This window comes from Schistocerca nitens, chromosome 5, assembly GCF_023898315.1.
Source record: "Schistocerca nitens isolate TAMUIC-IGC-003100 chromosome 5, iqSchNite1.1, whole genome shotgun sequence".
NCBI lineage: Eukaryota > Metazoa > Arthropoda > Insecta > Orthoptera > Acrididae > Schistocerca > Schistocerca nitens.
The window spans coordinates 396,957,397-396,976,382 of record NC_064618.1 but is presented as its reverse complement, the minus strand read 5'-3'; the positions used below and the strand labels follow the sequence as shown (position 1 = coordinate 396,976,382).

At 42.2% G+C, this 18,986-nt stretch overlaps 1 protein-coding gene across 1 annotated transcript in view; it reads left to right on the top strand.

Annotated features, from left to right (window-relative positions):
- The window catches only part of LOC126260491 (methyl farnesoate epoxidase-like), a 120,466-nt gene that overhangs the window by 84,331 nt on the left and 17,149 nt on the right, over positions 1-18,986 (top strand). Inside the window, exons 6-7 of the mRNA XM_049957819.1 lie at positions 1,828-2,008; positions 8,926-9,028. Coding sequence (XP_049813776.1) covers positions 1,828-2,008; positions 8,926-9,028 — 284 coding nt within the window. The remainder of the gene's footprint in view (positions 1-1,827; positions 2,009-8,925; positions 9,029-18,986) is intronic.

Genomic DNA, 18,986 nt, shown 5'->3' with positions numbered 1-18,986 from the left:
CGAGAGGTAGTGTGCTGCCTGGTGACGCAGAGGGCACATGACTCGTCAAGACAAGTATATGAGCGAAGGAGAGACGAATGGGGAATCATTCAGCCGACAAGTCGCGAAAATGCGGAAACCCGCCGACTTAAGCGACTTTACCAAAAGCCAGATGTTGTCGCCCAGTGCCTGGGAGCGAGCATCACGAAAACGGCGAAGCTGTGCGCGTACTGCTGTGGTGAGGGTCTATGGAAAGTGGTTGAAGAATACTGAGACCATGAGTAGGCGAGAAGATGTTGGACGTCCAAACCTCATCATTAAAGCAGGACGGGTGGTGATCTGTGGCAGATCTGATGACAGAGTATTGTGCTGGCGCAAGCACAAGTGGTTTGGAACACACCGTTCAGTCAACAGCGGTGAACATGGTGTTCCGCAACAAGGAGCCCCACGTGTTGCTATGTTTACCCGATAATATAGTCAGTTATGATTACAATGTGCACAGGATTATCAAGATTGGACCGCGGATCAATGAAATCGTGTCGCATGATCGGATGAGTCCCATTTATTTTTAAGCCAGGTCGATGTTCGAGCTCAGATACGCTGTCATCCAGATGAATGGCTGCTCGAAACATGCAGCGTGCCACCGACGCAGGCCTTTGAGAGCAGTATTATGTTATGGGGACATTCATCTGGGCTACCATGGGAGCTGCGGTAGCAATCGAAGGCACCATGACAACTGTGAACTAAGGGAACATTATTAGGGACCACCTTAACCCGTTGTCCTTGATGTCTTCCTTAACAGCAATGGGATCTTCCAGAAGGATAACTATCCGTGTCACAAAGCCATAATCGTGCTGCTGTGGTTTCAAGAGCATGATAGTGAACTGACGTTGAGGTCTTGGTCATCTAATTCGACTTATCTGAATCCAATGAAACCCAAATGGAATGCCATCTGGTGCCAGCTCGACGCCCACAAACCAAGAGCCCGTAAATTACGGGAAGTGTGTGATCTGCTCGTAGGCATCTGGAGCCACAAACAAGTATGGAAACCTAGAAAGTTCTTGTAGAATCCAAGGCACGCAGAATCACTGCTGAATTTCGTTCAAGAAGTGGACCAACGTTCTTTTAAGTAGGTGGTCATAATGGTGGTGCATCAGTATATGTTAGCAAATGTACTGGGGATGAGAAACCTACAGAAATTTTCATTGATGACATCATGAGCAGATATACCGTAAAGACCGCTCGATTCATTAGTAAATGTAGGCCTATCTTATTGCGTGCAATAGTGTTGTATTATTGATTACCATAATTTTATTCTTTAAGATAAATAAATAATTTTGGCCACATCTACTTAGTACTCACACATGATTTAAACAAATATCTGAAATTAAGGAAATTTTTACATATTAGTATCACTGCTGTTTTTTAGTATGCTATCAATAAAATCTGAAACATGTAAACTTACCCCTTTCCCTCCCCCGTCAAGCTTAATATCCCCCCCCCCCCCAGCCCTCCCTCCCTCCTGGAGGAAAGCGGCTGTATTCATCACTGGTCTCGAGCACTTCGTGGGTAACATACCAAAATAGATCAGAGCATGTTGCAGTGCATTGGCTGAAGCAACACCGTAGCCTACTGGGCGCTACCCAGAAGCAGATTTTGATTTCGCAGATTTATTTTTTTGACTGTTCCGATTTCATTTCACAGTAAAGTTTTTTAGCTTCTTTTCATAAGAGTTGTTGTTTCACTCCCTGCTTCCCCTGAATCCAAACCCACACACATTAATGGGTATGCATCAGGCGAAAAAGAGACTTTCGCTGTCTGTTTGTAGTGATTTTCTTTGTTTTCCAGAGAGCCAGCTTCTCATGCTGTGCTACGATATGTTTACTGCTGGTGCTGAAGCTACGAGCAACTCTCTTAGATTTGCATTCCTTATGATGTTACGACATCCTGATGTCCAGGAACGAGTGCACAAAGAGATAAAAGATGCAGTTGGTGCTGACAGACTCCCAACTCTCGAGGACAAAGACAGGTACTTAGATCAACTTTACACTGATGAACTTATGGAGACAATTGTTAAAACTTGACAAGTGGATGATGTTTGTAATTTAGTGATACAGCTAACTAAATATTCTTAATTTTTACAAACAGTTTACCAGACACTAATATTAACACTGATTCAAAGACAAAAAAGGAACGATGCCCCGCAAAGGAATTACCAAAATGTGACAGAAATCAGTAGATGTGAGTACATGTACAGATCAACAAATGACAATTTCAGAAAAAAATGGATCATAAATTGAGCAAGTCAATATCCCGTTGGTCCACCCCTGCCCCTTATGTCCTCCTGATGAATATTACTCCGAATTCTGTCCAATTGACGAGTTAGATCGCCAAAAACACGAGATGGTTGGAGGGACCTGCCAACAAAGCTCCAACTGTTCTCAATTGGGGAGATATCCAGCGACCTTGTTGGCCAAGGAAGGGTTTGGCAAGCATGAAGACAAACAGTAGAAACTTTTGTCGTGTGCGTCAAGGCATTATCTAGCTGAAATGTAAGCCAGGATGACTTTCCGTGAAGGGCAACAAAATGAGATGTGTAATACCATCGCTGTGCTGTAAAGGTGCAGCGGGTGACAACCAAAGGGGTCCCGCTATGAGAAGAAACGGCACCCCCAGACCCTCACTCATGGTTGTCGGACCTCGGTGGGCGACAGTCAGGTTAGTATCCCACCGCTGTCTGGGGTTTCTCCAGACACTTCCTTGCTGGGCATCGCGGCTCAGTTCGAAGCGGGACTCATCCCTGAAGACAATTCTAATCCAGTCAATGAAATTGTCTGCAGACGTCCAGACCTAAGGTGAGATACCAATGGCCGGTTGTTGCGGCCGAGCAGTTCTAGGCGCTTCAGTCCGGAACTGCGCTGCTGCTATGGCTGCAGGTTCGAATCCTGCCTCGGGCATGGATGTGTGTGATGTTCTTAGGTTAGTTAGGTTTAAGTAGTTCTAAGTCTCGGGGACTGATGATCTTCGATGTTAACTCCCATAGTGCTCAGAGCCATTTGAACCATTTTTTGGATACCAATGTGACTGTCGCCCGCCACATAGCCCTACAACCAGGGGTGATAGTCTAGGGTGCCATTTCATTTCATAGCAGGACTTCTTTGGTTATCGTCCATGGCTCTATTACAGCAGAGCGGTATGTCCACAATATTATACACCCCATTTTGTTGCCATTCATGACAAACCATCCTGGGCTTACATTCCGGCAGAACAATGTACGCTCGCGAACAGCGAGAGTTTCTACTGCTTGTCTTGGTGCTTGTCAAACCCTACCTTGGCCAGCAAGGTCACCGGATCTCTCCCCAATTGAGAATGTTTGGAGCATTATTGGTAGAGCCCTCCAACCAGCTCGGAATTTTGACAATCTAACGCACCAATTGGACAGAATTTGGCACTATATCGCTCAGGAGGACATCCAGCAACTTTATCATTCAATGCCAAGCCAAATAACTGCTTACATAAGGGCCAGAGGTAGACCAGCGTGATATTGACGTGCCCAATTTGTGATTTTTTTGTCTTGAATAACTCAACCCTGTTTTTCTGATGCTGTAATCATTTGTTGGCCTTTACAAGTACATCACAGCTACCGATCTCCGTCCCATTCGGATAATTCCTTCTGGTGCGTCGTTCTTTTCTGTTTTTTTTCTGTCCTTAGAGTGTACACTTTTTTTAACCATACAGATAACTAGCCAACAACGGCTGTTTACAAAATTAATTTTTGAAAGGCTTCATCTGTTTCCATATCCATAATTTTTTGTGGTAGAACTATCTGTCTCAGAAATTTATTTTCATGCATAATCTCAATTTGGTGTTTTCAGTTACCAATAGCGTGCCCCCCATTTTGTTCCACCATAACCTGTTACTAGAATTCTTACATGGGTTGCAATCATTCCATTCTTTCTTGATCGGCGCTTATGACCGCGCAGTTGAGCGCCCCACAAATGTTAGATAACGACAAAACCCTTAATAGTTTACGCTTAACGTATGTGTAGTTTCTCTACGAGGCAGTTTAACAGTTTGTAGGGAATGGATTTTACTTACAGATTCACGTCGGTTCCAGCTGTTTAGTGATGGATTTAGCTCAGGTCCATTGCTAAAGACAATTGAGGTTGATCATCCAGAATGAGATTTTCACTCTGCAGCAGAGTGTGCGCTGATATGAAACTTCCTGGCAGATTAAAACTGTCTGCCCGACCGAGACTCGAACTCGGGACCTTTGCCTTTCGCGGGCAAGTGCTCTACCATCTGAGCTACCGAAGCACGACTCACGCCCGGTTCTCACAGCTTTACTTCTGCCAGTATCTCGTCTCCTACCTTCCAAACTTTACAGAAGCCCTCCTGCGAACCTTGCGGAACTAGCACTCCTGAAAGAAAGGATACTGCGGAGACATGGCTTAGCCACAGCCTGGGGGATGGTCTATCTGTCAGAAGAGTCAAATGTGTGTGATCAATGAACAGGCAGACACTCGTATGCAATCATGAGTGATGCATGCCTTGCAGCTATGGCAAGATCTGGACGTAAGCAAGCTTCCGCCGGCTATGGCGCATTGACAATCCTTGCTCTCAGAAGCTGAAATATTACTGTATCTCATTGCTACCTATCAGAACCCCTCGGAGAGCATTAAAGATAAACACCAGTCCTAACTGATCAATTGTAAAGTGACCTGTTTCCAAATTACATACAAAAAAAACACTATTTCAGTGTACATATAATTCGAAAACGATGCTTTGCTGATTAACATTGTTCTTATGTCAGAAACATAGTATAAATGTGAGATTAATACTGTAACTAATCGAAAGAAATGTAGCACATGGTCAGGATGTACCAGTAAACCTATCAGTATAAAATTACTACAGCAAATTAAATAGAACATATAAATAAAGCATGTTAATTGAATCTCCGATATATATTAGCACTCAAATTCAGGCACTAGTTGATTTGTTATATACAAATTTAGAAATGTAATTGTTACGTGCAACATAATTAGTCAGAAAATGTTATATTAACTCGTAACTAAGTTGAAAATAGGTTCAACTTGTTCAGCACTGAGATTGTAAATTTTTAGCAATGTGTATCACATATTCGGTTTAACTTTTAATTGTGATTTTACATAAAATTGTAATTTTCATTGTAGGTAATTGTTAACAAAAGTATAAATAGAATCACGCAGGCGCCTTGGGGCACTCGTTTTTTGGCTAGGGTTGCAAGCAAAAGTATTGTAGGCTCACTCGTCTGTTGATTGTTGTGAACTCTGTGTAATTTGATGTCAACTTTCGGTACATGTGATGTAACCGGTACAGTTCACCAGGCTCGGACACCAGAGTTCTGGAAATATATTGGTATTAAAACTGCACTGTACTTTGGAATTTATTTGGGAGTCTTCTGCAATCCTTTTCATAGGCTGCACAGCGACGAGACATGAATTCAGGAATTTTACAAAACCCCGAGAACTAAACAACTCTCAATGTTGGTAGAATTGACGTGAAAACAACAGCGCATCGACTGGGCATTTCACTCAAAACATTTGCAACGCGGAGGTGGGAAAATATAAACATCTCAAAGCGAAATACCGAGCGACCTCCGACCTGTAGCTCAAATGCCTTACGTGAGTCCTAGCAACCGAATGTCTGCCATGAAGCTTCGTACGTAAGTGTCGTATACTTAGAGGATTTCTTCCCTGATGTTCTAAAAGGTTCGGTGGGAATGTATTGTAACCAATGCTAACAAATAGACCTGACCTCTTTAAGGACATGCACCCTGAAACTGCTATAGTGACCACGGGGCAGTTGCACCTATAATGATTACCATAGTACAAAGGACAATTAAAACAAACTGAAAGATTCACGTTTTCAGCAAACTAGATAATGAGCCAGTAGCGTCATATATCAATGACGAAACTGAAACATTTAATAAATTGCTGTGCCTTTGTTGTTAAGAAGAACAACTGAATGTTCCTTCGGATCTGCATGTATATCCGAAGGAACAGGCGCTGCGGCGACTACAGCCGTCATGAAATACACTCCTGGAAATTGAAATAAGAACACCGTGAATTCATTGTCCCAGGAAGGGGAAACTTTATTGACACATTCCTGGGGTCAGATACATCACATGATCACACTGACAGAACCACAGGCACATAGACACAGGCAACAGAGCATGCACAATGTCGGCACTAGTACAGTGTATATCCACCTTTCGCAGCAATGCAGGCTGCTATTCTCCCATGGAGACGATCGTAGAGATGCTGGATGTAGTCCTGTGGAACGGCTTGCCATGCTATTTCCACCTGGCGCCTCAGTTGGACCAGCGTTCGTGCTGGACGTGCAGACCGCGTGAGACGACGCTTCATCCAGTCCCAAACATGCTCAATGGGGGACAGATCCGGAGATCTTGCTGGCCAGGGTAGTTGACTTACACCTTCTAGAGCACGTTGGGTGGCACGGGGTACATGCGGACGTGCATTGTCCTGTTGGAACAGCAAGTTCCCTTGCCGGTCTAGGAATGGTAGAACGATGGGTTCGATGACGGTTTGGATGTACCGTGCACTATTCAGTGTCCCCTCGACGATCACCAGTGGTGTACGGCCAGTGTAGGAGACCGCTCCCCACACCATGATGCCGGGTGTTGGCCCTGTGTGCCTCGGTCGTATGCAGTCCTGATTGTGGCGCTCACCTGCACGGCGCTAAACACGCATACGACCATCATTGGCACCAAGGCAGAAGCGACTCTCATCGCTGAAGACGACACGTCTCCATTCGTCCCTCCATTCACGCCTGTCGCGACACCACTGGAGGCGGGCTGCACGATGTTGGGGCGTGAGCGGAAGACGGCCTAACGGTGTGCGGGACCGTAGCCCAGCTTCATGGAGACGGTTGCGAATGGTCCTCGCCGATACCCCAGGAGCAACAGTGTCCCTAATTTGCTGGGAAGTGGCGGTGCGGTCCCCTACGGCACTGCGTAGGATCCTACGGTCTTGGCGTGCATCCGTGAGTCGCTGCGGTCCGGTCCCAGGTCGACGGGCACGTGCACCTTCCGCCGACCACTGGCGACAACATCGATGTACTGTGGAGACCTCACGCCCCACGTGTTGAGCAATTCGGCGGTACGTCCACCCGGCCTCCCGCATGCCCACTATACGCCCTCGCTCAAAGTCCGTCAACTGCACATACGGTTCACGTCCACGCTGTCGCGGCATGCTACCAGTGTTAAAGACTGCGATGGAGCTCCGTATGCCACGGCAAACTGGCTGACACTGACGGCGGCGGTGCACAAATGCTGCGCAGCTTGCGCCATTCGACGGCCAACACCGCGGTTCCTGGTGTGTCCGCTGTGCCGTGCGTGTGATCATTGCTTGTACAGCCCTCTCGCAGTGTCCGGAGCAAGTATGGTGGGTCTGACACACCGGTGTCAATGTGTTCTTTTTTCCATTTACAGGAGTGTACATGGAATGTGTTCCCAATTGCTAATGTGAACAACTACCAGCTGTATAAGAAACTGGCGACAGTGAATATTTGTGCCGGACAGGGACTTGAACAACGATTTCCACTTTTACGCAAGCGATGGCCGTAACTGCGTTTCTTAACCGTGCGCGATTCACGGCCACATCCTATGGCATCGTGGCTCCCTGAGAACGTGCACTCGTACACACATTACATGATTCCCGTAGAGATGAGGACATTCATGCGTGATCATAGGATCATTGCAGCCTTCTTCTTAACAACACAGACAATGCCGTGTAGTATTTATCCACCGATACCAAGCAGCGAATTTCAATTAAAATGTCATCGCGCGTAGGAGAATTACAATAAGTGTACGAGTATAGGTCGTGACACAAGAGTGGCACCGTATCGAGGTTTGCGTGTGGTCTTCAGTCGTGGACGAATAGCCAAAGCGATTAAGATGTCCTTTAGTGCAAAGCGGAAAATTCAGGTCTGAGTCCCGGTGCGGCACAAATTTTCGTTGCCTATGTTCCTTTATATAGTTGTTGGTTTTTCATATTCGCAAATAAGAAAAAGTTTCCTGAAACATTTAGCTCTAAGTAGGACCATGTAAAGAACTGTGGTTGAATTTTAACTGAATAGGTAACCAGGCACTAGATACGTATTACCTTGTAGACCAGTTCATTAAGGAGAAATCCTCTAAAGACTGAAACATCCTGCGTGTTGTTCTTCCTTCGGTTTCGTGGAGCACTCCGTTGCTTCAGTGGCCTACGATGGACTACAACCGGAAAAGGAGACAGTCCTTCCGAAATTTCAGTATCAAATATAATAGCCAACGGGGGTGGCCGAGCGGTTCTAGGAGCTACAGTCTGGAACCGCGCGACCGCTACGGTCGCAAGTTCGACTGCTGCCTTGGGCATGGATGTGTGTGATGTCCTTAGGTTAGTTAGATTTAAGTAGTTCTAAGTTCTAGGGGACTGATGACCTCAGAAGTTAAGTTCCATAGTGCTCAGAGCCATATGAATATAATGTCATTTCTGCATCCGTACGACGATCGAAATGCACACCGTGTGTGATCTTCATCGATAAATCAAAATTGCGAAAGAGATAGGAATATTTCAACCTCAATTTTAGCATCTATTGTTTCGATGCTCTGACCAATAATCATTTTGACTATAGATTATTATTCTCAGGCGCATCGCTGAAAGGAGAATGCACACTACAATATTTGTTTAGAAGTCTGAGACGTTTTTGTTCGCTCTTTATATTTAAAAACGTTTCTGCGTATGCCTCTGTAATAATCATTTAGCTGGATGTGATTTATAAAGAAGTGAGACCTCAACCATTGTAATATGTTCTTATGTAATTCGCATTAAAAGGATGACTGTGAATCCATGTAAATAAAATAATTACAAAAACATTTATCATTTGTATATTGGTTTACACCAGAGCTGCTCTGACGGAATCAATGAGAATGTGTCATGTCTTACCAATACGTGGATGTCGACGGGTACTCGAAGACAGCACGCTGCACCGCTACAGACTTCCAGAGGTTAGTACATATCCAGTGTCACATTGATTAAAACCTAAGCCAGAACCAGCGAAAAACTTACTGCTGAGAAACTTCGTCTAAGTACCCACTCTTTTCAAACAAAACTCTGAGAGTTCAGAAGTTGACTTTCTACCCTTGAAATGCTTCACCATTAGATGTTGTGACAATCTGTTTCTGTCGATGTGTATAGTGAGTTCGTTTGTTTGTGCAGACCACCAGTGATTATAGGTACTTTGACGTCTAATACAGTTAGTAAAATTGTTCTCCCTTATCACTCTGATTTACTGTCTGCAACTAACTGAAATCCAATCGATTTCCGCTCTGCATTTCCAAGGTACCCTGACATCTTATATCGCTTAAACATAAAAAGAGTAATGCAGAGAACATCTTGTCATTATAGTTAAATTCCTATATCCCTCCTCTAAGATGCACAAATTTTGACGTACATCTTATTTGTCACACCATACAGAGCAGGGGCGTAATGTTCAGTTGGAAACCGTTAATAAAAGAAAATTCCATTGCAGAAATGAAAATGTTTTCCACCGTTGACTGGAAATGCAAACCTCCCTAAACCATAACTGGCGCAAAAGTACAAACCAAAGAAAATGGTAGTGTAACATCAGAGTTTTAGTGAGATACTGAAACCTTCCCGTCTCCTCTATATCTATCCTTCTACAATAACCGATGAAACCTTCCCTTAGGATTTCTCTCTCTTGCTTAATAATAACAAGTGAAATCTTCCCTTTGAAATTAATTCTCTTTCTCAATAAGTGCTATCTTCGCATACAAATTTAAATGCTGCTTATTAAAAGTGATTTGCTGATTATTTCGACGAAACATAGAATGTATCGTCGTCGTGGTTCTCAGTAGTTACCTGCAATAACCCAAAACTGTTCCTTACCTTTTTTACGGTTACTGTTCCGCCATGTGACTGCTACATCGAACTGCGACATGAATATACTTACTCTGTTTTACTATACTCTATTAGCTGCTGGTGGGCTGTCATAATAAGTGGCTGTATTTATTACCAAAGCTGACGTTATTCTTTAATAGCAAAGTTGGCGTTGTTCTTTAATTAATTTGACTGAAGTTACGTAATTCATAGTTAAACTTTTTCTCGTCAGTTACGAGTCATATTGTCAATCGACTATAAATTATGTTTGAGTTGTTTAGCACACATCGTCATTATTTAAGAGAAAACATTTGTATTTTGCGCAGAATGCGAATCGGTATGCTGACATATGGCGTGATCTGTTTTTCCTGTGTATGTATCTGATGTAAAAGATATCATGTTCAATGTAGAAAAAATTTTTCGAATAGCAATGTACATATAGTAAGCAGTTTAATGTGGTTCCTCCATCCGTAGTGCTGCACTGCGCTGTGTCACCTGTTATCAAAATAAACCATTACTAAATTATATTCCTTACATACTAACATCTTCATTCTCCTCCCTCCTTTGTACCTCGTGTCATCTCTCTGCATAGCCTATAATAAAGTATTCATTGTTAATAATCGTCAGCGCACGACATGACTTCAACATCTCTCTGTATTACCTATAATAAAATATTCATGGTTAATAATCGTCAGCGCACTGCATGACTTCAACATCTCTCTGCATCTGTAAAATCGCCTCAGCTCTCGGCATGACCTGTAATGCATTTATCGATATATCTCCATATTCAATACTTATAATTAAAATTATGTTTATTTTGGTGAACTATGACAACAATGCTGCATGCATGGGTTAAAGAATACATCTAATTGCTACTACTGTATGAAAATCATTTGTACGTGTTATACATTTACATTGAAAGTAGTCCTGTCAATTGTTTCACTTACCTTACATAATGTGAAATAAATTTTTCTGCGAGAAAGCTCCTAAGACTGCTATTAATGTTCAGTGTAATTATCTACGGTCGAATCGAGGCGACCTGTTGTGCACGTAAATAACCCATTAGTAGCTCACTGTGTTCGGGCTTGCTGGAATGTGTCAAAAAGCTCATTGTTATACTCTGTCTATATGTATCCCTGTAAGAAGGTTTTTCTATTTTAAGAATTTCTTTATGTTCGATATATGATGGTTTCCTCTCGATTTTTTTGTTCTGCGTGTCTCAATGTGTACTACATTAGCGTGCGGAATATTTCGAATTCTGTACGGTCCTGCATATAGAAATTCATTTTTTTTTTTTTTTTTTTTGCATCGGTTCTTTCCTTTATGTGACAGATAATGGGTACGGAGTAGTACCTTATCTCCAATCTCGTACTTGTGTAATCTACTTACTGTTTCTGCTGTCTCTTCCGACGATCTGCAGCTCGTTTAATGTTCGCTAGTGCCATGTCTGCTATCTCACAATGACAAAGTCTACGCTTCTTTGGAAAAGTAATCATTTCAGTAAGTTTATTCGGTGGGTCTTTATTCGTCAGTATTACAGTTGGTGAGAGCATCGTTGACTCATTAGGTATTGCATTTATTACTTCCTGAAACTGTGAGACGTATTCGTCCCATGTTGTATGCTTTCTGTGGCAATAAATTCTACATAGTTTCCCGATCTCTTTCATTATTCTTTCTGACGGGTTAGAAGAACTGTGATATCTTGATATGTGTATTTGTGTTATGTTCTTACTCTCTAACATTTGTTTCCATATGTCTGACCCAAACTGCGGTCCGTTATCTTAAATAACCTTCTGTACATGTTCTACTACTGTTAGAAAATCTCTTACAAATGCTCTTGATACTGTTCTAGCTGTTGCTTTCCTTAGTGGAAAAAATGTTACAAATTTGGATGTCATTTCTATGGCTACTAAAATATAACTATAACCTTTACTTGTTCTGGGGATTTGACCGAAAAGATCTACTGCTGACATGTGTCTAACTTCTCCGGTATGATGGGATACAGTGGTGGCATATGTGATACTGTTGATGATTTAGCTTTCTGACATATCTAGCAGGATGCTATAACTTTGCGAATGTGTTTTTCCATATTGTTGAAGTGACAATTTTGTCGAAGAATTAGAAAGCGTTTCCTAGCTCCGTAATGTGCATAGCTTAGGTGCGTGCACCATGTCGATTTGTTTCTGATCCCTTCTGGAATGCGTAAAAGCCAATTGTTGCCGTCTGGATATGGGCGAATAAACAGAATATTTTGATGTATAGTATAATTATGTCTGATTTTTGCGTTGTTCTTGCCTAGCCAAAGCGTTAGAATCTCTTTTAGTGTTTCATATTTCTGCTGTTCTCTCTCTAAGTCCTGTAATGCTGATGATATAAAGTTTTCGAAAGCTACTTGTTTGATACGCATAATAGTATGGTTGTTGTGGCAGAAGGTATTTTCTTTCTTTAATCGTTTATGGTGTATAGATCTCGATAGTACGTCGGCAACAATCTACATCTACATCTATACTCCGCGAGCCACCTTACGGTGTGTGGCGGAGGGTACTTATTGTACCACTATCTGATCCCCCCTTCCCTGTTCCATTCACGAATTGTGCGTGGGAAGAACGACTGCTTGTAAGTCTCCGTATTTGCTCTAATTTCTCGGATCTTTTCGTTGTGATCATTACGCGAGATATATGTGGGCGGTAGTAATATGTTGCCCATCTCTTCCCGGAATGTGCTCTCTCGTAATTTCGATAATAAACCTCTCCGTATTGCGTAACGCCTTTCTTGAAGTGTCCGCCACCGGAGCTTGTTCAGCATCTCCGTAACGCTCTCGCGCTGACTAAATGTCCCCATGACGAATCGCGCTGCTTTTCGCTGGATCATGTCTATCTCTTCTATTAATCCAACCTGGTAAGGGTCCCATACTGATGAGCAATACTCAAGAATCGGACGAACAAGCGTTTTGTAAGCTACTTCTTTCGTCGATGAGTCACATTTTCTTAGAATTCTTCCTATGAATCTCAACCTGGCGCCTGCTTTTCCCACTATTTGTTTTATGTGATCATTCCACTTCAGATCGCTCCGGATAGTAACTCCTAAGTATTTTACGGTCGTTACCGCTTCCAATGATTTACCACCTATGGCATAATCGTACTGGAATGGATTTCTGCCCCTATGTATGCGCATTATATTACATTTATCTACGTTTAGGGAAAGCTGCCAGCTGTCGCACCATTCATTAATCCTCTGCAGGTCTTCCTGGAGTACGTACGAGTCTTCTGATGTTGCTACTTTCTTGTAGACAACCGTGTCATCTGCAAATAGCCTCACGGAGCTACCGATGTTGTCAACTAAGTCATTTATGTATATTGTAAACAATAAAGGTCCTATCACGCTTCCTTGCGGTACTCCCGAAATTACCTCTACATCTGCAGATTTTGAACCGTTAAGAATGACATGTTGTGTTCTTTCTTCTAGGAAATCCTGAATCCAATCACAAACCTGGTCCGATATTCCGTAAGCTCGTATTTTTTTCACTAAACGTAAGTGCGGAACCGTATCAAATGCCTTCCTGAAGTCCAGGAATACGGCATCAATCTGCTCGCCAGTGTCTACGGCACTGTGAATTTCTTGGGCAAATAGGGCGAGCTGAGTTTCACATGATCTCTGTTTGCGGAATCCATGTTGGTTATGATGAAGGAGATTTGTATTATCTAAGAACGTCATAATACGAGAACATAAAACATGTTCCATTATTCTACAACAGATTGACGTAAGCGAAATAGGCCTATAATTATTCGCATCTGATTTATGACCCTTCTTGAAAATGGGAACGACCTGCGCTTTCTTCCAGTCGCTAGGTACTTTACGTTCTTCCAGAGATCTACGATAAATTGCTGATAGAAAGGGGGCAAGTTCTTTAGCATAATCACTGTAGAATCTTACGGGTATCTCGTCTGGTCCGGATGCTTTTCCGCTACTAAGTGATAGCAGTTGTTTTTCAATTCCGATATCGTTTATTTCAATATTTTCCATTTTGGCGTCCGTGCGACGGCTGAAGTTAGGGACCGTGTTACGATTTTCCGCAGTGAAACAGTTTCGGAACACTGAATTCAGTATTTCTGCCTTTCTTCGGTCGTCCTCTGTTTCGGTGCCATCGTGGTCAACGAGTGACTGAATAGGGGATTTAGATCCGCTTACCGATTTTACATATGACCAAAACTTTTTAGGGTTCTTGTTTAGATTGTTTGCCAATGTTTTATGTTCGAATTCGTTGAATGCTTCTCTCATTGCTCTCTTTACGCTCTTTTTCGCTTCGTTCAGCTTTTCCTTATCAGCTATGATTCGACTACTCTTAAACCTATGATGAAGCTTTCTTTGTTTCCGTAGTACCTTTCGTACATGATTGTTATACCACGGTGGATCTTTCCCCTCGCTTTGGACCTTAGTCGGTACGAACTCATCTAAGGCGTACTGGACGATGTTTCTGAATTTTTTCAATTTTTGTTCCACATCCTCTTCCTCAGAAATGAACGTTTGATGGTGGTCACTCAGATATTCTGCGATTTGTGCCCTATCACTCTTGTTAAGCAAATATATTTTCCTTCCTTTCTTGGCATTTCTTATTACACTTGTAGTCATTGATGCAACCACTGACTTATGATCACTGATACCCTCTTCTACATTCACGGAGTCGAAAAGTTCCGGTCTATTTGTTGCTATGAGATCTAAAACGTTAGCTTCACGAGTTGGTTCTCTAACTATCTGCTCGAAGTAATTCTCGGACAAGGCAGTCAGGATAATGTCACAAGAGTCTCTGTCCCTGGCTCCAGTTCTGATTGTGTGACTATCCCATTCTATACCTGGTAGATTGAAGTCTCCCCCTATTACAATAGTATGATCACGAAACTTCTTCACGACGTTCTGCAGGTTCTCTCTGAGGCGCTCAACTACTACGGTTGCTGATGCAGGTGGTCTATAGAAGCATCCGACTATCATATCTGACCCACCTTTGATACTTAACTTAACCCAGATTATTTCACATTCGCATTCGCTAATAAGTTCACTGGATATTATTGAATTCTGTACTGCTATAAATACTCCTCCACCATTGGCGTTTATCCTATCCTTGCGGTATATATTCCATTCTGTGTCTAGGATTTCGTTACTGTTCACTTCCGGTTTTAACCAACTTTCCGTTCCTAATACTATATGCGCACTATTTCCTTCAATAAGCGATACAATATTCTACGTGCCTGGGATGTGTACAGTGGTAAAGTCGAACTCTTGTAGATATAATTTCCAACGGCTTAACCTATCATGCGTAAGTTCTGCTGATTATAAAAACTGGATTGCTCGGTGATCGGTATATACTGTGGCGTGTCTTCCATATAGATAATGACGGAATCTCTTAAATGCATATACTACGCATAGCGTCTCTAATTCTGGTACAGAATAATTGCGCTCTGCTGGAGAAAGTATACTGCTTGCAAACGCAGTATGTTCAACGATTGTCTTAACTTCCTCCTCTACTTCCTGGAAAATATGTACTCCTAGTGCTTCAGTTGCACTATCTGTTGCAATGGAAAAGTTTTGTGTTGGGTCAGGATGTGATAACAAAGGTGCACTCAGTAACGCTTCTTTCAAATTCTCGAATTCAGCTTCAACGTCTTTATTCCATGACCAAATTGTGTGTTTACTTGTGAGCTGGTATAGCAAGGGTGTGTCTAATGCTTTATAATGAATGAATTTTCTAAAATTATTAATAAGGTCTATAAAGCTCCGAAGTTCCTTCTTGTTTGTTGGCATGTCGATATCTTTCAATGCTTACAATTTGTCAGAGTCTGGTGCAACACCTGTTTGGGAAATGATATGACCTAGAAATTTTATTGAGGCTTTTTCAAATTCAGATTTACGGAGGTTTATAGTTACACCGTTCTGCCCGAATGTATTCAGTAATTGCTGAAGAGTGTGGTTGTGCTGTTCCCAGTTTTCTGCTGCGATTAGAATGTCATCTGCATATGTAGTAATTTTGTTTTTAAGATCCTGTGGGAGAATTGTATTCATTCCTCGTATAAAGGCTGCAGACGAAATCGTTAGTCCAAACGGAAGTTTAAAAAATTGGTAACATTCACCAAAGCAAAGGAATGCCGTATACTTTCGGCAATTTGGATGCAACTGGATTTGCCAAAATCCTGATTTGAGATCCAGGGTGGTATATATGGAGGTGCCATGAAACTTTTGCAGTAACTCTTCTAACGTCTGTGATCGGTCAGTTTCTGTAATGATTATTTTATTAACCTGACGTGAATCTAAAACTAAACGGAGTGATCCATCCTTCTATTCAACGATGGGTAATGGATTTATATATTGGCTTGCTGCTGGTTCAGTTATACACTGATCAATCATTGCTCGTAACTCTTTCTTAACTGCTTCTGTGTGTATATGCAGGATTGGATAGTGTTTTGCTTTGAAAGTCTCGTGTGGTTTCACCTGAAATTCGTATATAAATCCTGTCATCGTTCCTGGAACATTGTTAAAAACTGTTTTATGTTGCACAAGAATATTTTCTAATTCTGTGCATTCTCTGTCGTATTTTACTATACTGTCTCCAACCTTGCGTGTAATTGTCTCTAATACATTATACTCCTGTTCCTATGCCATGTCATTATGTGTTTTCGTGTATAGTGTGAGATAACAATCGTTATCTTTAGAATCTGCAATAATCTCGATCCTGTGCATATTTTGTTCTTCTGAGGATGCTGTGTTACGAAATCTATCACTTCACTGTCTTTCTTCTGTAATGTTAGGTATGACGATTTAAAGTCAATCTTTGCGTCGTACTGTACGAGAAAATTCATTCCTAATATTATATCAGTTGTTAAATGTGGAACTATCCAACAATTGCTGTGGAAAGTTTGCCCTGCAAAAACAAACGTTAATTGTGTCTGTCTTTTGACTTCATGTTTTTTTCCTGTAAATGCTCCCTTAACTTGTTTTGTTTAACGGGAATACTGGGTAATCATTATTGCTATTACATCTGTTAAACGTGTCTTCGTTAATTAAGCACATTGGTGAGGCTGAATCAATTATTGATAAAATATTTTGTGACTTTAAATTTATCTGGATTATTGGGTGGCATATAGTTTTCTGTATGATGGGTCTTCCGTATAACAATGTGTCTCGCACGTCGTCGAATGTAATGGCATTCTCTATCGTTACCTTTTCTCTGTCCTTATCCATAGTGTCGTCATTTAGAGATTCATCACAGGCTATGTCTAGTCATAAATATTCTGACATTTCATTTTCTATCGGGGAATGCTGCGTGTTTTCTATAAGCTGTACTGTTCTACCGTTTTGATTATTAGCGGTAGGTGGCGGATGAAATCTTGTGTCTGGTACATTCATACGATAACTTGGCTGTTGTGCATTGTTTGAATTTCTATGAAAATTATCATTGTAGAATGTCCTTTGCGCTTGGTGTTCGTTTTCTCTCCTTCTGTCGTTATAGCTGTGGTTATACGGCGAGGCACGCGTGTTTCTCTGAAAAGGCTGTCTTTGTTCGTTTTGTGTATTTTGCGGCTGACCCGTATAATGGCTTGCCCCTGGCGCCTTATCTGGGCGATGAGTCATGAGTTTGACCGGTTCGGCATTTCCTGTCGTATATGTGTCGTGTTATTTGGATGGCTTCGTTGCTGTCTTCAATTGTAATGTACATTGTTATTATACTGCTATTCATTAAATCCCTGTGTGTATTCTCGATTAAAATTTTCATTTTCGCTGCGAAAGCGTTTGTTACGATTGTTATTGCCAAATCGTGCTTCCTAAAAATTAGCATTGTTTGTCTGGTTTGCGTTATGTCGTGAAAAGTTCTTATTAATAAACGCATAATCTGCCTGGTGTACCTCTAGCAATTGCAGGATGTCTCTAAATGTGTACACGCTATCCTTTTGGTGGCCTGTTAATAATGACAATTTTAATGCTCTGGGGAGTTTTGAAATACACAGCTATATTATTGCGGATTGACTGTATGGCTCATTGAGGTATTGGTTTTGTTCAATCATATGCTCAAAAAATTGTGTTATTGTTGGGAAAGTAGAATTCTCGAAATTTGGCAGACTAATTAGCCGATCTTTAATGCTAAACTGTGTGGTATCTGACCAATATGCTGCTAGAAATGCTTCCTGGAATGCTTCTACTGAAAAACACTGTCTAGCAATTGGTCGCATTCCTCTCGCTGGTTCCCCATCAAGAAAACTATTAATAAATTCTAGCTTATGTTGACGGTGGGAGTGCCGCATTGAATTGTTGGATACAGTCCAGCGGATGTATTTGTGTCCTGTCGTTTTTAAATGTTTTAAACTTTCACACTGAAAGGAAATGCTTGTGGTCGAAACTGTCATGTCTTTGTGTGTAATTATTTTCGTAATGTTATGCAAATGAATTTACACTCCTGGAAATTGAAATAAGAACACCGTGAATTCATTGTCCCAGGAAGGGGAAACTTTATTGACACATTCCTGGGGTCAGATACATCACATGATCACACTGACAGAACCACAGGCACATAGACACAGGCAACAGAGCATACACAATGTCGGCACTAGTACAGTGTATATCCACCTTTCGCAGCAATGCAGGCTGCTATTCTCCCATGGAGACGATCGTAGAGATGCTGGATGTAGTCCTGTGGAACGGCTTGCCATGCCATTTCCACCTGGCGCCTCAGTTGGACCAGCGTTCGTGCTGGACGTGCAGACCGCGTGAGACGACGCTTCATCCAGTCCCAAACATGCTCAATGGGGGACAGATCCGGAGATCTTGCTGGCCAGGGTAGTTGACTTACACCTTCTAGAGCACGTTGGGTGGCACGGGATACATGCGGACGTGCATTGTCCTGTTGGAACAGCAAGTTCCCTTGCCGGTCTAGGAATGGTAGAACGATGGGTTCGATGACGGTTTGGATGTACCGTGCACTATTCAGTGTCCCCTCGACGGTCACCAGTGGTGTACGGCCAGTGTAGGAGATCTCTCCCCACACCATGATGCCGGGTGCTGGCCCTGTGTGCCTCGGTCGTA